The sequence below is a fragment of the Drosophila erecta genome, unplaced genomic scaffold (assembly GCF_003286155.1).
Source record: "Drosophila erecta strain 14021-0224.00,06,07 unplaced genomic scaffold, DereRS2 tig00000279-arrow-arrow-pilon, whole genome shotgun sequence".
NCBI classification, from domain to species: Eukaryota; Metazoa; Arthropoda; class Insecta; order Diptera; family Drosophilidae; genus Drosophila; species Drosophila erecta.
In genome coordinates, this window is record NW_020825216.1 from 506863 (window position 1) to 524654 (window position 17792).

At 46.7% G+C, this 17792-nt stretch overlaps 6 protein-coding genes across 7 annotated transcripts; 4 read left to right on the forward strand and 2 right to left on the reverse strand.

The window, feature by feature from the left end:
• Positions 1–1468: 1468 nt before the first annotated feature.
• LOC6551347 (synaptic vesicle glycoprotein 2B) lies at positions 1469–13780 on the reverse strand. Its single transcript, XM_001977045.3, has 4 exons — positions 13589–13780; positions 3332–3859; positions 2608–3264; positions 1469–2541 (listed from the first exon to the last, which is right to left on the reverse strand). Exons 1-4 carry the CDS (start codon positions 13629–13631, stop codon positions 2132–2134), a joined length of 1638 nt encoding a protein of 545 aa, XP_001977081.2. The 5' UTR covers positions 13632–13780; the 3' UTR covers positions 1469–2131.
• LOC6551348 lies at positions 4157–4426 on the forward strand. Its single transcript, XM_026983016.1, has one exon. It carries the CDS (start codon positions 4157–4159, stop codon positions 4424–4426), a length of 270 nt encoding a protein of 89 aa, XP_026838817.1.
• On the forward strand, positions 5245–10775 carry LOC6551349. Its single transcript, XM_001977047.3, has 2 exons — positions 5245–5656; positions 10742–10775. The coding sequence occupies exon 1, from the start codon at positions 5338–5340 to the stop codon at positions 5581–5583; it is 246 nt and encodes an 81-aa protein (XP_001977083.1). The 5' UTR covers positions 5245–5337; the 3' UTR covers positions 5584–5656; positions 10742–10775.
• On the forward strand, positions 6321–6743 carry LOC6551350. Its single transcript, XM_001977048.1, has one exon. The coding sequence runs from the start codon at positions 6321–6323 to the stop codon at positions 6741–6743; it is 423 nt and encodes a 140-aa protein (XP_001977084.1).
• LOC6551320 (mediator of RNA polymerase II transcription subunit 29) lies at positions 8912–13297 on the forward strand. The gene is made up of 2 exons (XM_001977049.3): positions 8912–9468; positions 10742–13297. The coding sequence occupies exons 1-2, from the start codon at positions 9243–9245 to the stop codon at positions 11593–11595; spliced, it is 1080 nt and encodes a 359-aa protein (XP_001977085.1). The 5' UTR covers positions 8912–9242; the 3' UTR covers positions 11596–13297.
• Positions 13781–14947: 1167 nt separating the features above from the next.
• Positions 14948–17421, reverse strand: LOC6551321 (BTB/POZ domain-containing protein 17). Of its 2 annotated transcripts, none has more exons than XM_001977050.3 (4): positions 17170–17421; positions 15992–16976; positions 15766–15923; positions 14948–15649 (listed from the first exon to the last, which is right to left on the reverse strand). In XM_001977050.3, the coding sequence occupies exons 1-4, from the start codon at positions 17215–17217 to the stop codon at positions 15395–15397; spliced, it is 1446 nt and encodes a 481-aa protein (XP_001977086.1). In that variant the 5' UTR covers positions 17218–17421; the 3' UTR covers positions 14948–15394. The 2 variants fall into 2 exon arrangements, with proteins under 2 accessions (XP_001977086.1, XP_026838803.1); XM_026983002.1 differs by having other exon boundaries at positions 17166–17219.
• Between the last annotated feature and the right edge of the window lie 371 nt (positions 17422–17792).

Sequence of the window (17792 nt, forward strand, 5' to 3'; positions counted from 1 at the left end):
TTATTCCCTCCGTGAGCCCACCTGGTCTGGATGGAATTGTGCCCAGCACCTGCGGCACCAATGATGTCCCAAGTCATTCGACACCAGCAACAAAGAAACCGAGCATCGTGACCCAGAAGCAAATGAAGCTGTCTCCGCGGTTAGACACTTCCATTGTCATCGCCATTAGTAACCATCATCGCAAGTGTTGCTGCAATTACCATGGCATTTGTGACTGGAGGAGGCGATACCGCCACTGAGTTAATGTCGATGCTAACTGGCCAGCATAATGGGTAAGTGGGCCGGTCGATGGTATCCAGCACAATATCCATGCAACATGGTGACCCCGAATCATCGAAAATAATGAAATATATCTTTATTATGGTTTCAAATCCAACTCAATTATTTCTTGCCAAGTGATTATGCCATTTTTACTGTGCCAACTCATTTACGTTTCTCTATCTGTTTCTGTATCTGCAACAGGTGACCCAGATGCATCTGTTGATAACGATATTTGTTAAATTTGTCAGAATGAAAATCGGGGTTTCTCCGATGGTGAACTCGGAGCCACCTCCAGCATTGGGCGGTGGCCAAGACGTTGTGGGCTGCCTGCACTGTGGACTGGATTCCCAGCTAGCCCCCACAGATGGCTCATCGGCGATGTTAAGATGGCAATGGCCATGGCAATGGCAATGCCGTTGGCTAATGGAACTGGCATTGGGACCAGAACGAAGATGAATCTGACACTCAGACGACGGACACCGGAGTACCGAAACGTAAACTGGAGAAGTGAAGAACTGTAGAACTGTAGACTGGGCCTTGGAGACTGGAGACTGAAGACTGAAGACTGGGAACTGGGGACTGGCAGTTGTTAGGTGGTTATCTGGCCAATGCCATATAAGCCGAGAAATGCGCAGTTAGGCAATCAATGGCCGGCGATCGTTTCTTGGGCCCAGGGATTGTGGCGGAGGTAATCGGAATTGGACTTGCAGTTGGAATCGGCGTTAGGAATCCGCAATGACACTGTCTCATAGTCGCGGCGTCGGTTGGCTTCACTGTGGCAACGTGTGTGTTATGATTGGCAACGGTTTGTTGCTTGGCCAGCTAGCCCGGCTCTTTGGCTATTTGGCTGCTTACCTGGTTACCTGTTCACTTGCTCGGTTGCCCATTTCCTACCTGATCGACGGGTTGGAGGTGCCGCCACAGACGCAGACGCAGACGCAGGCGCAGACTGTGACCAGCCGGCGGAGCAAATACCGTTTTGCTGAATAAATACAAACAAAATAAAAAAGGCCCACAACCACACTGGCCGCCAAGTTGGCTAGAACTCGTTTGGGTAACTCGATTCTGCTCTACCCTGTAAAACAAGTGCTGCAAATATGCTGAGAAACATTAACATTACGATTCAAATACAAGTGAATTGAGTGCAAATTACCGAGTTCTCTCTTGAGCGGACAACCCTTGAGCGGACAAGAAATCCATCTACAACAACTTTATATTGCTTGGGCAGAATAAAAGTATAGCCTAGTAGGCAAGTGACTAGTATGCCCCACACGCCACCTTGAGTAGCAGTTGCAGTTGAAGTTGAAGTTGGTGATGCGACGGCACTTGGAATGCGTTTAGTCCTCCCCGAACCGCTCGACCACCATCCCCTGCGCCCAGCGACGAATGCCTGGAATGTTAATGCAGCTACTTCTACTTGTGCCTCTTGCCACGGTGACAACATCCATCGCCACTGGCGGAGGAATGGGCACAAACATTTACCTAATCCATATCCCATTTCCAAGGCGGCTGCTCTTGATCCCGCTCTTGATTCCTCAGCCATTTGCGTGTAACCTGGTGGAGTTTTATTTGCCAACACCATTCCTAAACATTATAAAGAGCTTAACTTCATATTTAAATGTGTTCTTTTTTTAATGCACAACTCGGTGTGGGACTTGCAGAAGTCCTTGATTGTATCACGCTTACGAATACTCTACTTTAGACTATAATAGCGTATAAATATATATTTAATCATATTGAAAAAAAGTATCTTTGGAAAGTGTTTTTAATATATACAGTATTTAAGATATCGGAAGTTCTCCCCAGCGACAGAGGATGCCATTTGAATGAGTGAATCGATGGGTTGTTCTCTACCTAGCATTACCTAATCCTACTTGGAGTTAATAGCGAAAATGGGACTGGTGGTGGCAGCCACAATAGCCTTCGCTGTGGCAGAGGGCTTCTTCTGCTGCGCTCGCTTCTTCTCCGGCAGGAAGAAGCCCAAGGTGCAGAGGAGCACCACCAGGGCCAAAAGGGCCCAGAAGATCGGGTCACAGCTGGCGAAGAGCATGCGTCCAAGGATATTGCTGCCCGCCACGGCGCCCAAGCGACCCACCATCATGATGAAGCACATGCCCATGGCATTGATGTGGGTTGGATAGAATTCCATGGCTATGGTGCTAACCAGGCCGCCGCAGTTGCCAATGGCCATCACAATGGTCAGGGAGATCACCACCAGGGCGAACTGCTCCACGTAGTGCAGTGCCACCAAGCAGATTATGGTCAGGACCATCCAGGCCACTGGAACGGATAATGATCAGTCGGATGATCAGATGAGCAATAATCGCGCTAGTTTGGTTTACTCACTCAGCAGATTCTTTTTGCCCATATAGTCGATGATGTAGGCAAAGATCAGGTAGATCAACACAAAGCAGGCGCCGATGATGATCATCACCAGGTAAGTGGAGGTGTCCACTTCCACGGAGCAGCTGGCCACGTCCTCTCCAGACCCAGAAGCAATATTGAAATCCTGCAGGACATTGCAGAGCAGCGTATCCTCGCCATTGCGTGTGCCCAACTCGTTCAGGATGGTGGGGAACCACATGAAGATGCCCTGGGCCAGGAAATAGATGAGGAACTGGATGCAGCAGATGTTCAGGGTGTGCCACAGGCGGCTGCGATGGAATAGCGGAACTGTCTGGTGCCAAACGAGGCGCACTGCGTCCAGAAAGCCATGGACATCGGACAAGCTTGCGCCACCGCTTTCCAGAGCCACTTCCTTGACCGGATACTCCGAGGGATCTCGGCCAGAGTTCTTGGCAAAAATGGTGCGCAGAATTGCCAGCGACTCATCGCCACGCCCCTGGACCAGCAAGTACTTGGGTGTTTCGGGCAGAGCGCTGATCCCCACCAGAGCCAGCAGCGAAATGGACACATTGGCCAGGAGCAGAACGCGCCAGGACGAGAAGCGCATTCCAAGGACAATGGTCTCGATCCGCAGCGGCAAAATACCAATTGCCATAGCTACAAGTATATAAGATGTAAATCATAATCCACTTCACTGTTTGAATTTAAAAGCACTTGAACTCACCGGGGGCAAAGATCATGGCCGTGCAAAGGAATCCGGACAGCAGGGTCACATGCCTGATCCTCGAACCCGAGCCATGGAACTCGCCGCACAGGCTGAACACGCACGCCTGTCCGCCGGAGATGAAGAAGCCCGTAAGGAAGCGGAACACGATCAGCATCCAGATGTTCACCGAGAAGGCGGAGACAATGGAGCACACAGAGCTGAGGCACAGGGCATATCGCAGTGTGGTGGCCCGGCCCCAAGTGTCCGCCAGAAAGCCCATGGCGTGGGAGCTCAGGACGACGCCCAGGAACCCGGCGGACGCCAGGATGCCCTGCTGCTCCAGCGTCGGCTGAAGGTCACACTTCATCTGGTTCATGATCAGGCTGACGCCCATGATCTCCACCATCACGCCCATGAAGCACAGGCCGCAGATGAGCAGCAACTTGTAGTGGAAGCGGCCCACTCCCGTCAGCGTGATGGCCTCCTCGAAAGTGTGGGGCCGCGTCTTCTCCGACAGGTTCTCCTCGCGAGCGCCAGCCATGGTTGCTGCACGGAGCGAAAATGTGGGTGATACAATCCATAAATTATAGGCATAACCATTTGATTCAGAACATCGCTTATTTGCATAGGTATGCTGTAAATTTCAAATCAAAAATAGCACAAGTATCCGTGTATCTTTAAGTTAGTTGTCAACCGTTAATTTTGCTTTTTTCCAGTTTACCAATCAAAAGGGATCAGTCAATCATTGTCATTCAAAGAGAAACCCTAGAGTTTATGGAATAATTAAAGTTTTTCCCAAGCAGTTCGCTTTGCAGGGAATCCAAGCTCAGTTGGCGTTCAATCATGGCCACGTCCACTTTGGATTTGGGCGAGAAGCAGGAGGAAAATGACGACGTGCGTCTGCCCAAGGAGCAGCCGCCAGCAGCCTTCTTCGAATCGAAGACCTTCCGCATGATCTCGATCTTTCTGTACCTGGGCGGGATCAGTGGCCTGGGCATGGTGCTGGCACTCTACTATCTCATGTTCTTCGACTCCAGCATGCCGGACATCCACCTCAAGTTCCCCGTCTCCATTGGCGGCCATCCAGTGCAGAAGGTGCACGAGTACCAGTGACCATTTGGCCATTTGACCACTTGACCCAGCCGGGTGGTAAGTACCAGTACCTTCACAATTGCAGGCAGGGAGGGAAGGAGGGCAGACTGCTGCTAATTGGATTTGGGAATGCTAGCAAAGGGGGCAACGAGTGCCCAAGTGAAACTCTCGACGAGGCGATGCCCTTGAATACAAATGCGCAAATATTTACCAGTTACAAGAGAAGGAAATATAAGCAGTTTAAGGATAAATAAACTAAATAAACTTATAATATCAGACTTCCATTTCAAATACTTGTATTCGAGGTCAGCAATCGATACCATTCATGTGAACGCGCTAACAAGTTCCAGATGCTTTATAGTTCGGTTACACCTTCTTGGACGCACTGCCCATCAGCGACGTCACTTTCATTTCCCTGGCCAAACATGAATATAGAATCTACATATGCACAGAACGGAAAGAATAGGGGGAGAAGAATAAAGCGAAGTGGGTGTGGAATCAGGATTGGAGCAATGACGACTAACCGGGTCAAGTGGTCGTCGACGGCGTCCAAGAACGCAGCACGTGATGCGGATCCGGTTGGAATGGGTTGCGCTCGGCTGGGATACCCAAAGTGCAACTGGCGAATCTTATTAGCGTGGCCGCCAAGACGATGAGTCCAACCCGCTCCTCCACCCCGAGCCAAGTTAGGTGCCCACGCCCAAACCCAAACCCAAAGAAACCGCAAAAAACCGTCGAGCGGAATGCGAAAATCGAGGAAGCACGAACAGCAAAAGAAACAGAACCAAAGACCAGATCCACGGACAGTCGGAGCACTTGCTCAATTGTGTTCAGTTCGTTCGAAGAGGCGGTTACGGTTGCAATTGGCCACCTTTTTCTATATCGCATTGTATATCTCCCCACTCAGCACATCGCAGAAAAGAAGCGACAGCATGAGCGGACAATCAGCACTGATGGCCAACCTGGCCGATGTGGTCAAGGAGGCCAAGGACGAGGAGATCCCGATGCCCAAGTCGAACGACTTCTTCGAGTCCAAGACCTTCCGCCTGCTCACCTTGATGCTCTACATGGGCGGCGTGAGCGGTATGGGCTTGACTTTGGCGGTCTACTACCTGTTCATCTGGGACTCCCGCATGCCGCCGCTGCCCGTGTTCAAGCACACGCATCCAATTGGCTAGGATCGGACGGTGAAGGGCAGCTAGTCAGCCAGTTAGTTAGCCATCTCCCAGCTACATCAGTGACCGGAATTGGGTGAGTGGCCACGTGAAACTGACCACGACAACGGACTGAATTTAGGGCCATTCGTAGACAGTGCTGTCAGCTCGGCTATTTGTCAGTTTTATCGGTGCTACCTAATTAGATTGGCTTTCAAACGTACTACCCACAAATATTCACTGAGGTTAAATCTTGAGGAGCTGCGCGAAAAAGTATGCTATACTTTTTGCTCTTCGGGTTTTCTCATTACTGTTGTGCATCAACGCTAATCATTACTACTTGCATAACATGTTTTCCTATTTGACCATTCCTGTAGAAGTTATTTTTTTGCAGAGGGCTTTATGCCCTTTACACTTTGCCCTAACATCTGGCAAAAGTAGTTTAATGCTATTGTGGTTAGCTTGGCCGCCGCTGAAGAGATTTTATTTGGCAAAAAGCAGTCAACACTGTTTGCGGGTCTGGTTTGGTGGCTTAATTAGCCCCCGCGGCCGATATCAAAAGTTGACAGCCAGGCACAAAACTAATCCGCTTTGCTACGTGCCACCGAACCGCAGAGTTGGAACCACCAATTCCCATTTGCCCTGCACTATCCACAGCCCGGGGGGATATGGCGTCATTCGTGTGATTTTGATTTAATCGTGGTGGCGATTCCAAATCAGTAGTTGGCGCATCGCGAACTGAACAGTATATATCCGCAGTAATGTCCACTACGTCGGAATCCAGCAGAGTGGGCCTGGGCAATGCGGCCAGCATGGCGAATCTGGCCAAGATCGTCAATCTCATCGAATCGAATGTGAGGAGCGAGGAAGCGGAGGTGCTGGAGGAAGCGGTCAGGGGATCAACCGGAACCGGAAGTGGCAGCAGCGTGCGCTTGGCCAGCAGCAGTGCCCCGCGCAGAAGTGCCTGTGCCACATCGTACGTGCCAAAGTCACCGCAGCTGGAGGAGATTGTGTTCGCGGAGCCCACGTGCACCGAGCGGTTTGCCCGATACTTTGTGATCGTGATCTATCTGTGCGGGCTCTGCTGTCTGGGATTCTTCCTGTCCATCTACCACATCTTCTTCTGGGACTCACGCATGCCACCCGTTTACAAGGGCCAGAAGAAGGCGCCTGCCTTTGGCTAGAGCGGCCTGGTTATCCATTCACCTCAGTCACTAAAAAAGCACCCAACCATGAGAAGCGTTCTTTCATTTTTGGTAAGAATCCAATGCAGCGGTCCATCGAAGAGAAACTAACTCTGGTGTCCCCCTAAAGGTGATTGTCAACATTCGTTAACTGCTGCTTTCTGGCACATGTGGCGTATGAGTTATATTAGAGGGTCCCGCTTTTGTTACTCATACGCCATGTTGTCTCAGCATTTTTTGATTTTAAATTTTACTTTGAATGGCAAGCCTTGTTGGTCTAATTATTTCAAGCCAATATCTTTCCGGCGCACAAATTTACTCCAGTCATGCTATTAGTTCTTATTAAGTTGATAAAGCACCCTTCTCGCCCATAGTTTTTGGCCCAGAAACTTTCCGCCAGCAAAAGTTTAAGTTTAATTATGTGTATCCAACTCTGTATCATGCATGTTGGGGGAACAAGTTTACCCTTACTCGCTTGCCAAGGCACATCGCCCAAGTTATCCCATCGTTCCGGCTGCCCGAGCTGCTTAATCAGCTTTGTCTGCACATAAGTTAGCAGATGGATAAACCATCCTTAAACTTGCGATGGGCAAAATGGCTGCAGGCAATCGGAAGCGGAAAATGGGGGGAAATGGGAAATGGAAAATGGAAAATGCAATAGGCCGGGCCCAAAACATTTCGAGGCCAGAGCAGGCAGGATGAGAGCTCTACCTGGCCACGTTGGCGAACTAAACTCCTTGAAGGAAACTTAGCAACAATGCTGCTCGGCAAATGCATGTGAACTTGCGTGTGAGTGTGAGCGTGTCCTACATCCTGGCCCACATGATGAATATGCATTTAAGTGCAAGTACAGTGGGGCTTTGTTCTAGCGAACAAGATGCGCCTGTAGATCTTTCTGGAACACTATAACACTAGCGACTCTTAAGATTTTCTTTTAAATAACCTCGTAAAGTTCTAAATTATTTTTTTAGCTTTTGATTAATAAAACCCTGAGATTTACTTTGAAATTTGTGACATATTTATAAAATATGTTTATAGGTTTCTAGGGTGTTCAAGATATGATAAATATCACTCTGCACATTTCGATGTTTTTGTTGCATACTTTTGGGCATTGCCATCCTGTGTTTCCGTTTTTGAAGTTCACCTGTAACTGCACATGCATGTGGGTGTGCGACTGGCTATCTCTTTTCCCAGCACTTTGTGTGTGTGTGTGTGTGTGGAACTTATACAACAAAATCAATGGCCAACATTGCAATACCGTTCGGCCCTCTCACTCGCACGTCTGCATTTCAATACGCCGAGCACTGCATTCGTTTCGCTCTCTCCCTTTGCTCTCTCTTGCTCGTTCTGTTGCTCTCTCCCATTTTCTCTCTCGTCTTGTCCTAGTGACCCAGTTGCAGTTTGTTAACCCGCCGAAGGCAACGGGAAACGAAGGTGTGCACGGCGGGTTAAAGGTGGGCTATGGGGGGCGGGGCAGCGAAAGTTTGAACGTCCTTCGCGATACCTGCGAAGGTTGCTGTCAAAGCCAGCAGTGCACCGCCACGCCCACGCCCACGCTCACGCCCACAAACACCACCCAACGCCCAATAAGGGCCTACCACAAATTGCACAACATTTGATTTTGTCGATGCGAAAAATCGCCTAAATTGGCAAAACATTTGATTGGCATTGAAATCGTTGAAGTAATGGAAAATTAATTCAAGCGCGCATTTTAATTTCCGTATGTGAATAGAACGCAAAAAGGGGAGCGTTGATTTTCGAGGGAGTGAAAACTGCACTTGACACACAAAGAGCGGCAACGTGCCGACGTGCGGTTTGTTTTTGTTTTTATTTCGCCTTCAAGGAATGCCAGCCAAATAATGAGAAGAACACAAAAAGAAAAAAAAATAAACTGAAAAACAGAAGAAACAACAGTGAGCGTGGGCAGCCGAAAATGCAAATGAGCACGAGCGAGAGAGATGGATTTTATGAATGAAATTAAAAGCGAAGATCGCTAATGCAACGCTAATGCTCCCCCAAAAGGCAGCCGAAGTTGCCACGAAGGAAGAAAAACCGAGTGAGAGAGAGAGAGACCGATTCGCTCTCGCACGAAGCAGGAACTGCAAAAGCGAACGAAGGCGAAAAACGGTACCAACTCCTGTCAGAATCTCTCTCTCTGCTCTCATTTCGCTTTCACACTTTCGACGCGTCGGTTGGCAGACAAGTTTTTGCGCGCCCTTTTTTTGTACTTTTAAGCTCGCCACGCATAAACAACGATAATAAATGAATTCAAATCAAATATATATCATTTACATGTGAAACTAATCGAATGTGGCTAGCTAAAAACCGAAAAGAACTTTGCATTTATCAAACAAATACAAAATCCTAGACTATAACGGGACACTGCCAAAAAAGAAAAAAAAAAACACGAGAAGAGAATTCAAATAAGTTTTTAGGACAGCAACCAAAATCAAGAAGAGCCATATCGAAACAATCAAAAACGAATAGATCGAATCAAAAATGAACTCGAAACACAGTTCGCTGGAGGAGAAAGTGAAACTGCCGCCCACGGAGACAATAAGCCGATGCTACCAGCCGCAGCAGAGCAACCGCAAGGTCATCCGCATCCTGACCGTCGCCGTCTATGTCCTTTGCGTTTCGCTGGCGGCCATCATGCTATCCCTGTACTACATCTTCATTTGGGACCCCACCATCCGGCCATTTGTCACCAAGGCCACGCATTGCGGTAAGGCGACGGTTAATCAACTGTACTCCACATCACTGTACTCCACATCACTGTACTCTATATCATCGGCTAAACTGCTCCATCACAAACTGATGACTGCCAACCAGTGACCAGTGACCATGCGACCAAAAAACCAGAAACCAATCACGCGCCGGGTAATTTGCGGCCAGCGGTCAATCTGGGACAAAGCCCGAATCTAGGCTACCAGAGTTAAGAGCTAGTGGTATTACGATTGGGTTGGGGATGGGTATTAGGGTTGACGTTGGGGCTGGGCTACCCATTAGTAGTTAGCCATTACCGATGGGCTTGGATGGCTGGCAGGATAATGTTGACCCTTTTTTGTAGCCTCAATATAAAGTGTTTTCAACGTAAAGTGCACGCTGTCGAACAAATATGGTTAAGTACTGCCATATCTGATATGATTTAAAGCAATTTTTCCTTTTTAACTCGATGATAACATGCATGCATGAAGAAAGGGTCTGAGTTTAGTTTATTACTAAGCACTATGTAATAGACCATGGCACAAGTAGTTGTTATTAGCCCACAGCTAAGTTTAAATAGAAGGGACCCAAATTCCTTGGCAAAATATCGCAATTGGCAACACTTTCTCAGGAAGGACGTTTAAAAGCCGCCCACAATATTCCACTCGCTTCGGTTTGAGCTCGTTCCGCCTTCATCCTTCCGCTGATTCTTGGCTTTTTGTTCAGTTTTTGTAAATCAACTCGAAATTAGGTCAATGGGGTGTCATGCACACGACTACACCCGAACCACCCAAAACCTCCCGAAACCACCCAGCCACCCGCTGCCCCAAACACGCTAGGGTGCAGCTTTCCTTGGTGTACTTTCTATTTGCAGTTTGCAGTTCAATAAATCTAATTTGATGCAATTAAATGCGAAATCTGGGAGCTCAATGAAAGTTATACGCCAGAAAGGCAAACGAATTGCAATTTATGAGAGCGAGAATGCACTTTGCCAGAGCTAAATGTAATTTGCTGCGTTCGCTTTTGAAGTTTTGCCCCCTTCAAATTAGAAAATTCACTTGCAAAAATAGGCGTGTTTGCTCGCAAAAGGCGTTAAGAAAATAGGCATAAAACATAGTCACAGCAAGCATAAGAAATGATTTTGAATAAAAAACGTGTTAAGATATTAATAAAGTAAAACCTATAGGTAACAAACTAATCAAATCTGTATAAGTCCCTATGAATGCTGTCGTCAGCTGATTTTAAACTTTAAATCGCACTATTAAACACAAATTCGTTTCGAATTCTTGCAGATAAAATTGTGATACCCGAAAAAATAGCCATTCGCCTCCTGAACTCATCGGAAGTGACCGCGGAGCAGTTCTACAAGCACATCCTCGAGCAGTACCGCATCCTGAGCCACATGCAGCAGCAACGCCAACAACTGCTGCAGCGCCAACATCTGCAACTGCAACAGCTGGAGGCAAACAATCGCTTCCAGGAGGTCTTTGCCACGGCCACCATCATTCAGGCACATCCGCATCCCCATCCACATCCCAGGGAGCCGCCCAAGAAGCCGCTTTTAGGTCCATATAGCCCGCTACCCGGCAACATAAGTCAAACGATGGGTGGGGATCAGTTGGGCCTGGGCAACTTGGATGCAGATCCGGAGCAGTCTCATATGCCCCTAATCCTGGACACCTCGCCGCCGGTGGAAGTGACCGGAATGGGTCACCTGAAGCGGAAGACACATCGGGGTCACTACAAACATCATAGATCTCGAGCCGGTGGTCAAAAGAAACTGTCCATTGCCAATTCAATTGCCAGTTCCACGCCGAGCACAGCCACAGCCGGAGGAGATGCGTCGCTGGCCACTGCGGCCACATTGCCACATGGTTATATGGACGCACCACTGAATCCGGCGGCAGGAACCATTGTCCAGGCACCACAACTGCAGCTATACACCTCGATGCCCATTCCACTGATCCTGAGCCCCAGCGACGAGAAGCGTCCCTCACATCACGCCCACGGACATGTCCATGGTGAGAGGCGGAACGGGGCGCAATCCGGCGGGCGACGAAGGACCACGACTGCCTCCGTTTCTGGCTACGAGGCGCAGACCTACCTCAATCCGTTCCTCACCGGCGAGCTGATCTTCGAGAAGTAAGGGACTGGACCCAATCAGGATTCACCCAATCGCGGTTCATAGTTTTTTTTTTTTTGTAATGCATATAGAGAAATATACACTACAGTCAAGATCGGAATTGGAGATTAGCTCACAGAAATGGTAAATGCCCCAAAAAAGAAATGACTAACACATGGGCAGAAATACCCTCCATACCTTGTCATACCTATATCAATGGAGAAATAACTCAGTTAAGCTCAGTACTGGCATAAGCAGGATAATATTTCAATTAATGTTTTCCAAATTGATAGAGATATTAGACATTTCATATTGAAATTAACACGTACAAATATAATCTCAGTTAATGCGTAGAATGCGTTTGCAATTGAACAATTTGAACGATTTATAGTAATAACTTAGGAACAAAAGTTTTAATCGCTTATTCTAAAATGTTAACTAAAGCCAAAGCAAGTAGATCGGTTGTATATTTATTTCTGCTACATATAAGTCTTAACTTGTATCAGTACTGAGCTATAAACTGGTCCATATATACGTAGCCAGGCCTGGCCACATATAGAGGTTAATAAACGTTATCTACTGCAAAAGGATAGTTGAAACCATAGCTAAACGATAGTCGATGTACCAACCACACTCCACTCCACTCCACCCAACTCAATCAACTCAATTCAAGAACACACTCCAAAGGGACACACACGCATACTACGGGACCCACTTCAGTAGGAAATCACTCGATATCAGCGATCACGGATCACGGATCACACAGGCGGCTCACCTCACCAAGCTCAGCAGCAAACTCACCCCACCTAGGACACTGCTTCCAGGCAGCTAGCGAACGCTACACCAACTACAATAATTAGCCAACCCTAGTGTAACCAGTTTACGAGTAACCAGTAACTAGTAACCAATAACCAATTACCAGTAACCAGTAACCCAGCCAAGGAGTTTACCCCCTTGCCAACGGGGAAGCGGATAAATGTCACTACAATTCAGCATCGGAATGAATCACACACAATCCAAGTCACAATCGCCTCACGCAAAGAGGACTATGTCATGATCAGATATCGGTATATGCACACTATATTATGTAATTCTAAATATGCCCCTATTACGATTTCGCTGTACTTTACATTCAAATTGGCTCGTACCAATTCATAGGTTTTACACATTCCCAAAAAGTATCTCAGACTATTAATGTAACACTTTTCAAAAAATTCAACAAAAATATTAGTTTTGGAACTGTATTATCTGATAAACAAATGTAAGCCTAATTACAACTTTAATGACCCATAAGATATTCGTACTATAAAGTCGCCTATAAATAGCTGACGTATTACCCATAAGCGCTTTGCTTCTCAAGATAAAACCTGGCGTGCTCAACCTAAGAACAAATATGTGGTTATTCGAGTATACATATATGGGGCATATAACCGATGTGTGACGTGACATTGGCTCGTTCTATTCACATACTTAAACACTAAATGCAAACCTATCAAAAACCAACTACACTAAGCGAAAAAGCGGGAAAGCTAGTTCACGAAAGTGGGCTAGAGAAGAGGGAGAGATAGAGAGAAAGAGAAAGTGAAAGGGAGAGATAGTAAAACTGCATCTGCATCCAAAGACACGAGAATTGAATTCATTAACAATAACATACGTATAAACGATATGCATACGATATAGAATTGAATCTGTAACTGATGGGCATATACCGCATATATATCTTATATACCGCATATATCTTATATATGTATACCAAGAAAAACAAAGTCATTTTGGCAATAATAAAGCATAGCAAACAAAAACAAGTTAAGTATGGCCTTTAATTCAACACATACCATTGCTTTGGGATATTTTTTACCAACTTCACTAGTAAAAAAAACGTTTATGCAGATTTTACTAAAATATCTAGCATCTGACATTTCACAACTTATTATTTTTGTTCTTTTCTTTCCATGTTATACTAGACCTCACTTTGAACCGTAGCAACCACTAAGAACCATTTCTTTCTTTCACTCACCGAACTCGCGCTCGCAGTCTATAACATAAGCGGGATTATCCATGATGTCCTGGATCTTCCAGACGGAGCAAGGATTCGTTGCGGCTGACGGCACGGTCTACGGCCAACTGATGAGTTCCGCGGGGCTGTGGACTTAAAAGTATGTCCGGGTATCCGAACGCAGAGGTACGTGCTTCAAAGTGCGATAGCAATTGTGTTCTGTAAAGCTCTGTACGGAAACACAATCGTAAACCCGGCCAGAGATATCCGCAACAAAAGTAAAGACGAAAACAAGAGCTGTAAATCTTGAATAACCGCACCATCTTCAAGCAATTTGCAAGTCAGTATCGTGGTGTTTAAGTTCTTGGTTAGTTAAGCAAGCAAGATGAATGATCGGCTTAGTCTTATGCCAACCGGCCGTAAATGGCATCGCCTAGGATTACAGCCCCCTGGGGACTGGATATCTAGAGTCTAGAAGCGATGTTTCCTGGAGCCTAGCAACAGTTTCGACTGGACACAATGTGGGGATGGTAGCTATAGGTATGGATAGTTCGTAAATAGGTAAACACTTCAAGAGGATTACTTCACTTCGTTTCCATGTAAGCAATAACTTACGTTGCAATCCATTGTTTCCCTAGAACCAATGGGAAACCATGCGAAATTATAAAACAATAAGTCTGGTTAAAGTAAAATAAAATACTTTATTGATATTCTCAGGCAAGCCTATCATATTTGTACTACAAGGAGGTAATAAAAACATTAAGTTATAGTTTCATACTTTATACCTTTATTAGAGGTTTCGGGGAAGTTATTTTACAAAATGACTGGTCAACGTTAGGCAATAATTAAATTAAAACCGAAAACACTAAATTATATTGTTAAATGACAGTAATTCTAGTCTTTAGTTCAGTCTAATGATAACGCAAACTTCAATAATAGACCATAGCTGATTTTTGAAGAGACATTTTATTTAACAACTACATTAACGCCAAGATTAAATCAATTCGATTGATGACCGATACCTGAACCGATTTACACATATATGTATATTCGTTTTGTCTTGGCGACCGACTATCCAGAGACCGGAGTCCCATCAATGCCACATTTGGTGCTCCGCACTGTAGACTATATGGACAGCAGAGCACACATAAAGATAGGCCCCCGAGACGCGGACAGGTTAATCCCATGCCACAAACGCACTCGTAAAGGGATCCAAAAGCCTTAGCGGGCACACACAAGCGGCTACACATATCTATCGGCTGTAAAACATTAAAACTGATGCCTCATGCATTGGCACTACAGTTTGCAAACGAGATGGCAAATAGCCAAACGCGACCCTCTCTTTCTGAGCCATGTCGGTTTTGGCCATTGGCGATTTTGAGTTTTTTACAGTTAACCTTTTATTAGAAAATCTCCTTTCTATAGTCTTCTGCGAAATGGTAAAATAAATAACGTACCAAACCACATGGGCGTCGTGTCCATTATGGCCAACATCAATCAGTGAATATGGCTCTGTCTAAGAACTCACACACCGTCGGTGCGCTTTACTTATAGGAAATAGTGTAATATAAAAAAAAACTAATAACAAATCGTATTGCAATCGAGATGTGATCGATTGGGGTCCGTAGTAGACCGCCAGTTCGGATCGCAAAGATTGAGCCCAGGGGGATTCGCAGTCGTATTGGATTTTTACATACATACAAATTGTAAATGGTAGGCTGAAATACAGTGGTGGCTGTAGATGCATGAGGTGTCTGTGGATGCGCCGGGAAGTACGAGGTGATATAGGTGAGATGCCCACAGCACCGCTTCTTTTTCTTTTTTGTTTTAGAACTGAAACGGCGGCGTATCCCGGCAGGTGTGGGAGCCCATCGGCGTGATGACCACGTGCAGGGTAAGCGTGTTTCGTGCGGTGCCCGTCAGATGGGGACTCAAGTACGGTGATGTGTGCTCCAGCTCCTCGTAGGGCAGCAGGTTGTCCAGGTTGATAACGCGCGACGTATCTGAGAAGTACTCCGTACGCTCCACAACTGTGCGAATGTGCATAATCTGGTTCTGCATGCCCACGATCAGCACGGCGATCTGAATATAAAAATAACGCATGAAAGATTATGACCCAAAGTCTACAAGTACACTGGGAAACTATCGCAACTACTCGCTTATTCCAAAAAGAATATTAAGGGTAGCCCGTTAATCACCTTAAAGCGCTCCTCGCCGATGTTTTGGTGCTTGCAGGTAACCCGTAATCGCACTGTATTCAAGGAGCAGCCTGGTACGTCCTCGCCCCATACCATTTTGGCCTTGTTGTACTTAACGCCTCGCGGGAAAAACTCGATTTCCCATGTCATGCAGGGATCTGCGGATTAAGTAATCGTAATCTTATTCCAGATGTCAATCGAAGTCAGCTGGCGCGCCACTACTTACCGTCCTCTTCAGTCTCGGCTATGTGACGCTGCGAAAAGAAGCAGGTCACATAATTCTTGTAGTCCTCGATCGCGTCAAAGTTGTGCACATCTATGTCGACGCTCCAGGTGTCGTTCCAATAGAGTCGTGGCGTAAACTGCAGCTCACCCGATTCGGTGGCTCGCACCTCCCGCACACGATCCTCCTGGCCCGACTGATAGCTCATTCCGATGGCAATGCGCTCGACGAGGAACTCCTTGTGGTACTCGATCAACGGATCCATTAGCAGGTGTGATAGCTGGCGCGGCGTCATCATGCCGAAGCGGATGTGGCACACAGTCTGCTCGATCAACTCCATGAAGCCGCCACTGCCAGTGGCCTCCATCTGTTCGCGACGATGCAGCAGCCACGTCTGCAGGATGGCAAACAATTTGTACTCGCTGGTGACAACCAGATCGTTCTGCTGCAACAGCAGTATCAGTATGGCCGGGTCCATTTCCACAAAGTCACGCGACTCGGCCACCATCTCCAGGTTCCATTTGAGGAACCGCTTGAGTGTTTCGGTGAGATCGTTGTGGGTGGGCGTGAAGGAGAGCGTATACTGCAGCCAGGAGACGAGGTAACCGCTGGTGGCCGCCTTGGCTACGTGCTTGTTCATGTAGCCCACGCAGAGATCGATCAGGTCGCGCACATTGTACTTGTCGCTCAGCGCCAGCATTGGCATCACCGTCTGCAACGTGACCTCGATGTGGCCAACGTATAGGTACTTGATGAACTGCGGAAACACCGCCGAGCAGCAGGCCTCCTCGTGCAGCTCGATAACGTGCTTGCTGCACTCGTTCCACTCCGGATTCATTAGCATCACCTGGAAGACGTCGCTGCTGGCGCAGAGGATCACGCGGTGGGCGGGATACTCCTTGCCATCCACCAGGAGCACTATGTCCGACATCAGCTTTTCGGCGTACAGGTTAGCGATCTTATTGAGCACACTATTTGCATCGATCATCTGGATGGGTAAGATTTGATCAGGATTAGAGCATGTTCTTCAAGGATCTACGAAACTGAATGGATCTAAGCTAGTTTGCCTACGCAGTCCTACTATCCCTAATAATAGTGGACAAAATCAATAGTGTTGATAACACAATCAATCATATGGTTAATATATGGTAAATAAGAGCATATTTTTGGCGTTTACCCACCGTGCTGGCTCCATCCTGGCCAGCACCACCGTTACCGCTGGCGTTCATCGGGAATCAGGGATTTTGGGTATCAATGGGAAGCCGGCTACGGATTCGGTCTGCGTTGACAGATGACTTAAGTATAATCTACAGGACGGCTCTGTTAGCACGAGCCGAATACATGACAGAAAGTCTCTCTTTAGATGCAAAAACAATGACAGACGATGCATATGACCCGATACGATATATATCGGAGCTGTGTGCCAGGGATGCATCTCCAACAGCAGGACTGACCGATAAATGTTCGATATATCGATTGGTCGCAATCCTAATAATTATATTCTTGTGGGGTTCCCCCAAATTTAGTTGCCTTTAAGCTGAATATCTTCCGGGATCCGCAATTCTATATAAAAACAATACAGTATTTATTTAAATGCAATTCAAGTTTTGGTTCATATTTGTCAATTAAGTAGATATGGCAGCCCAAATTAAGATTCTTAAAGAGCTACTGCAGTGTTATCAAATGGCGATTCGCTCAGCTAGATCTGCAATCGATTAATTGTTTTCGTATTTTAAGTTCAGGGTATCGACACAAGTGCGCGCAGCTGGAATTTCAATTCAAAAAAATAACAATGGAGCAGACA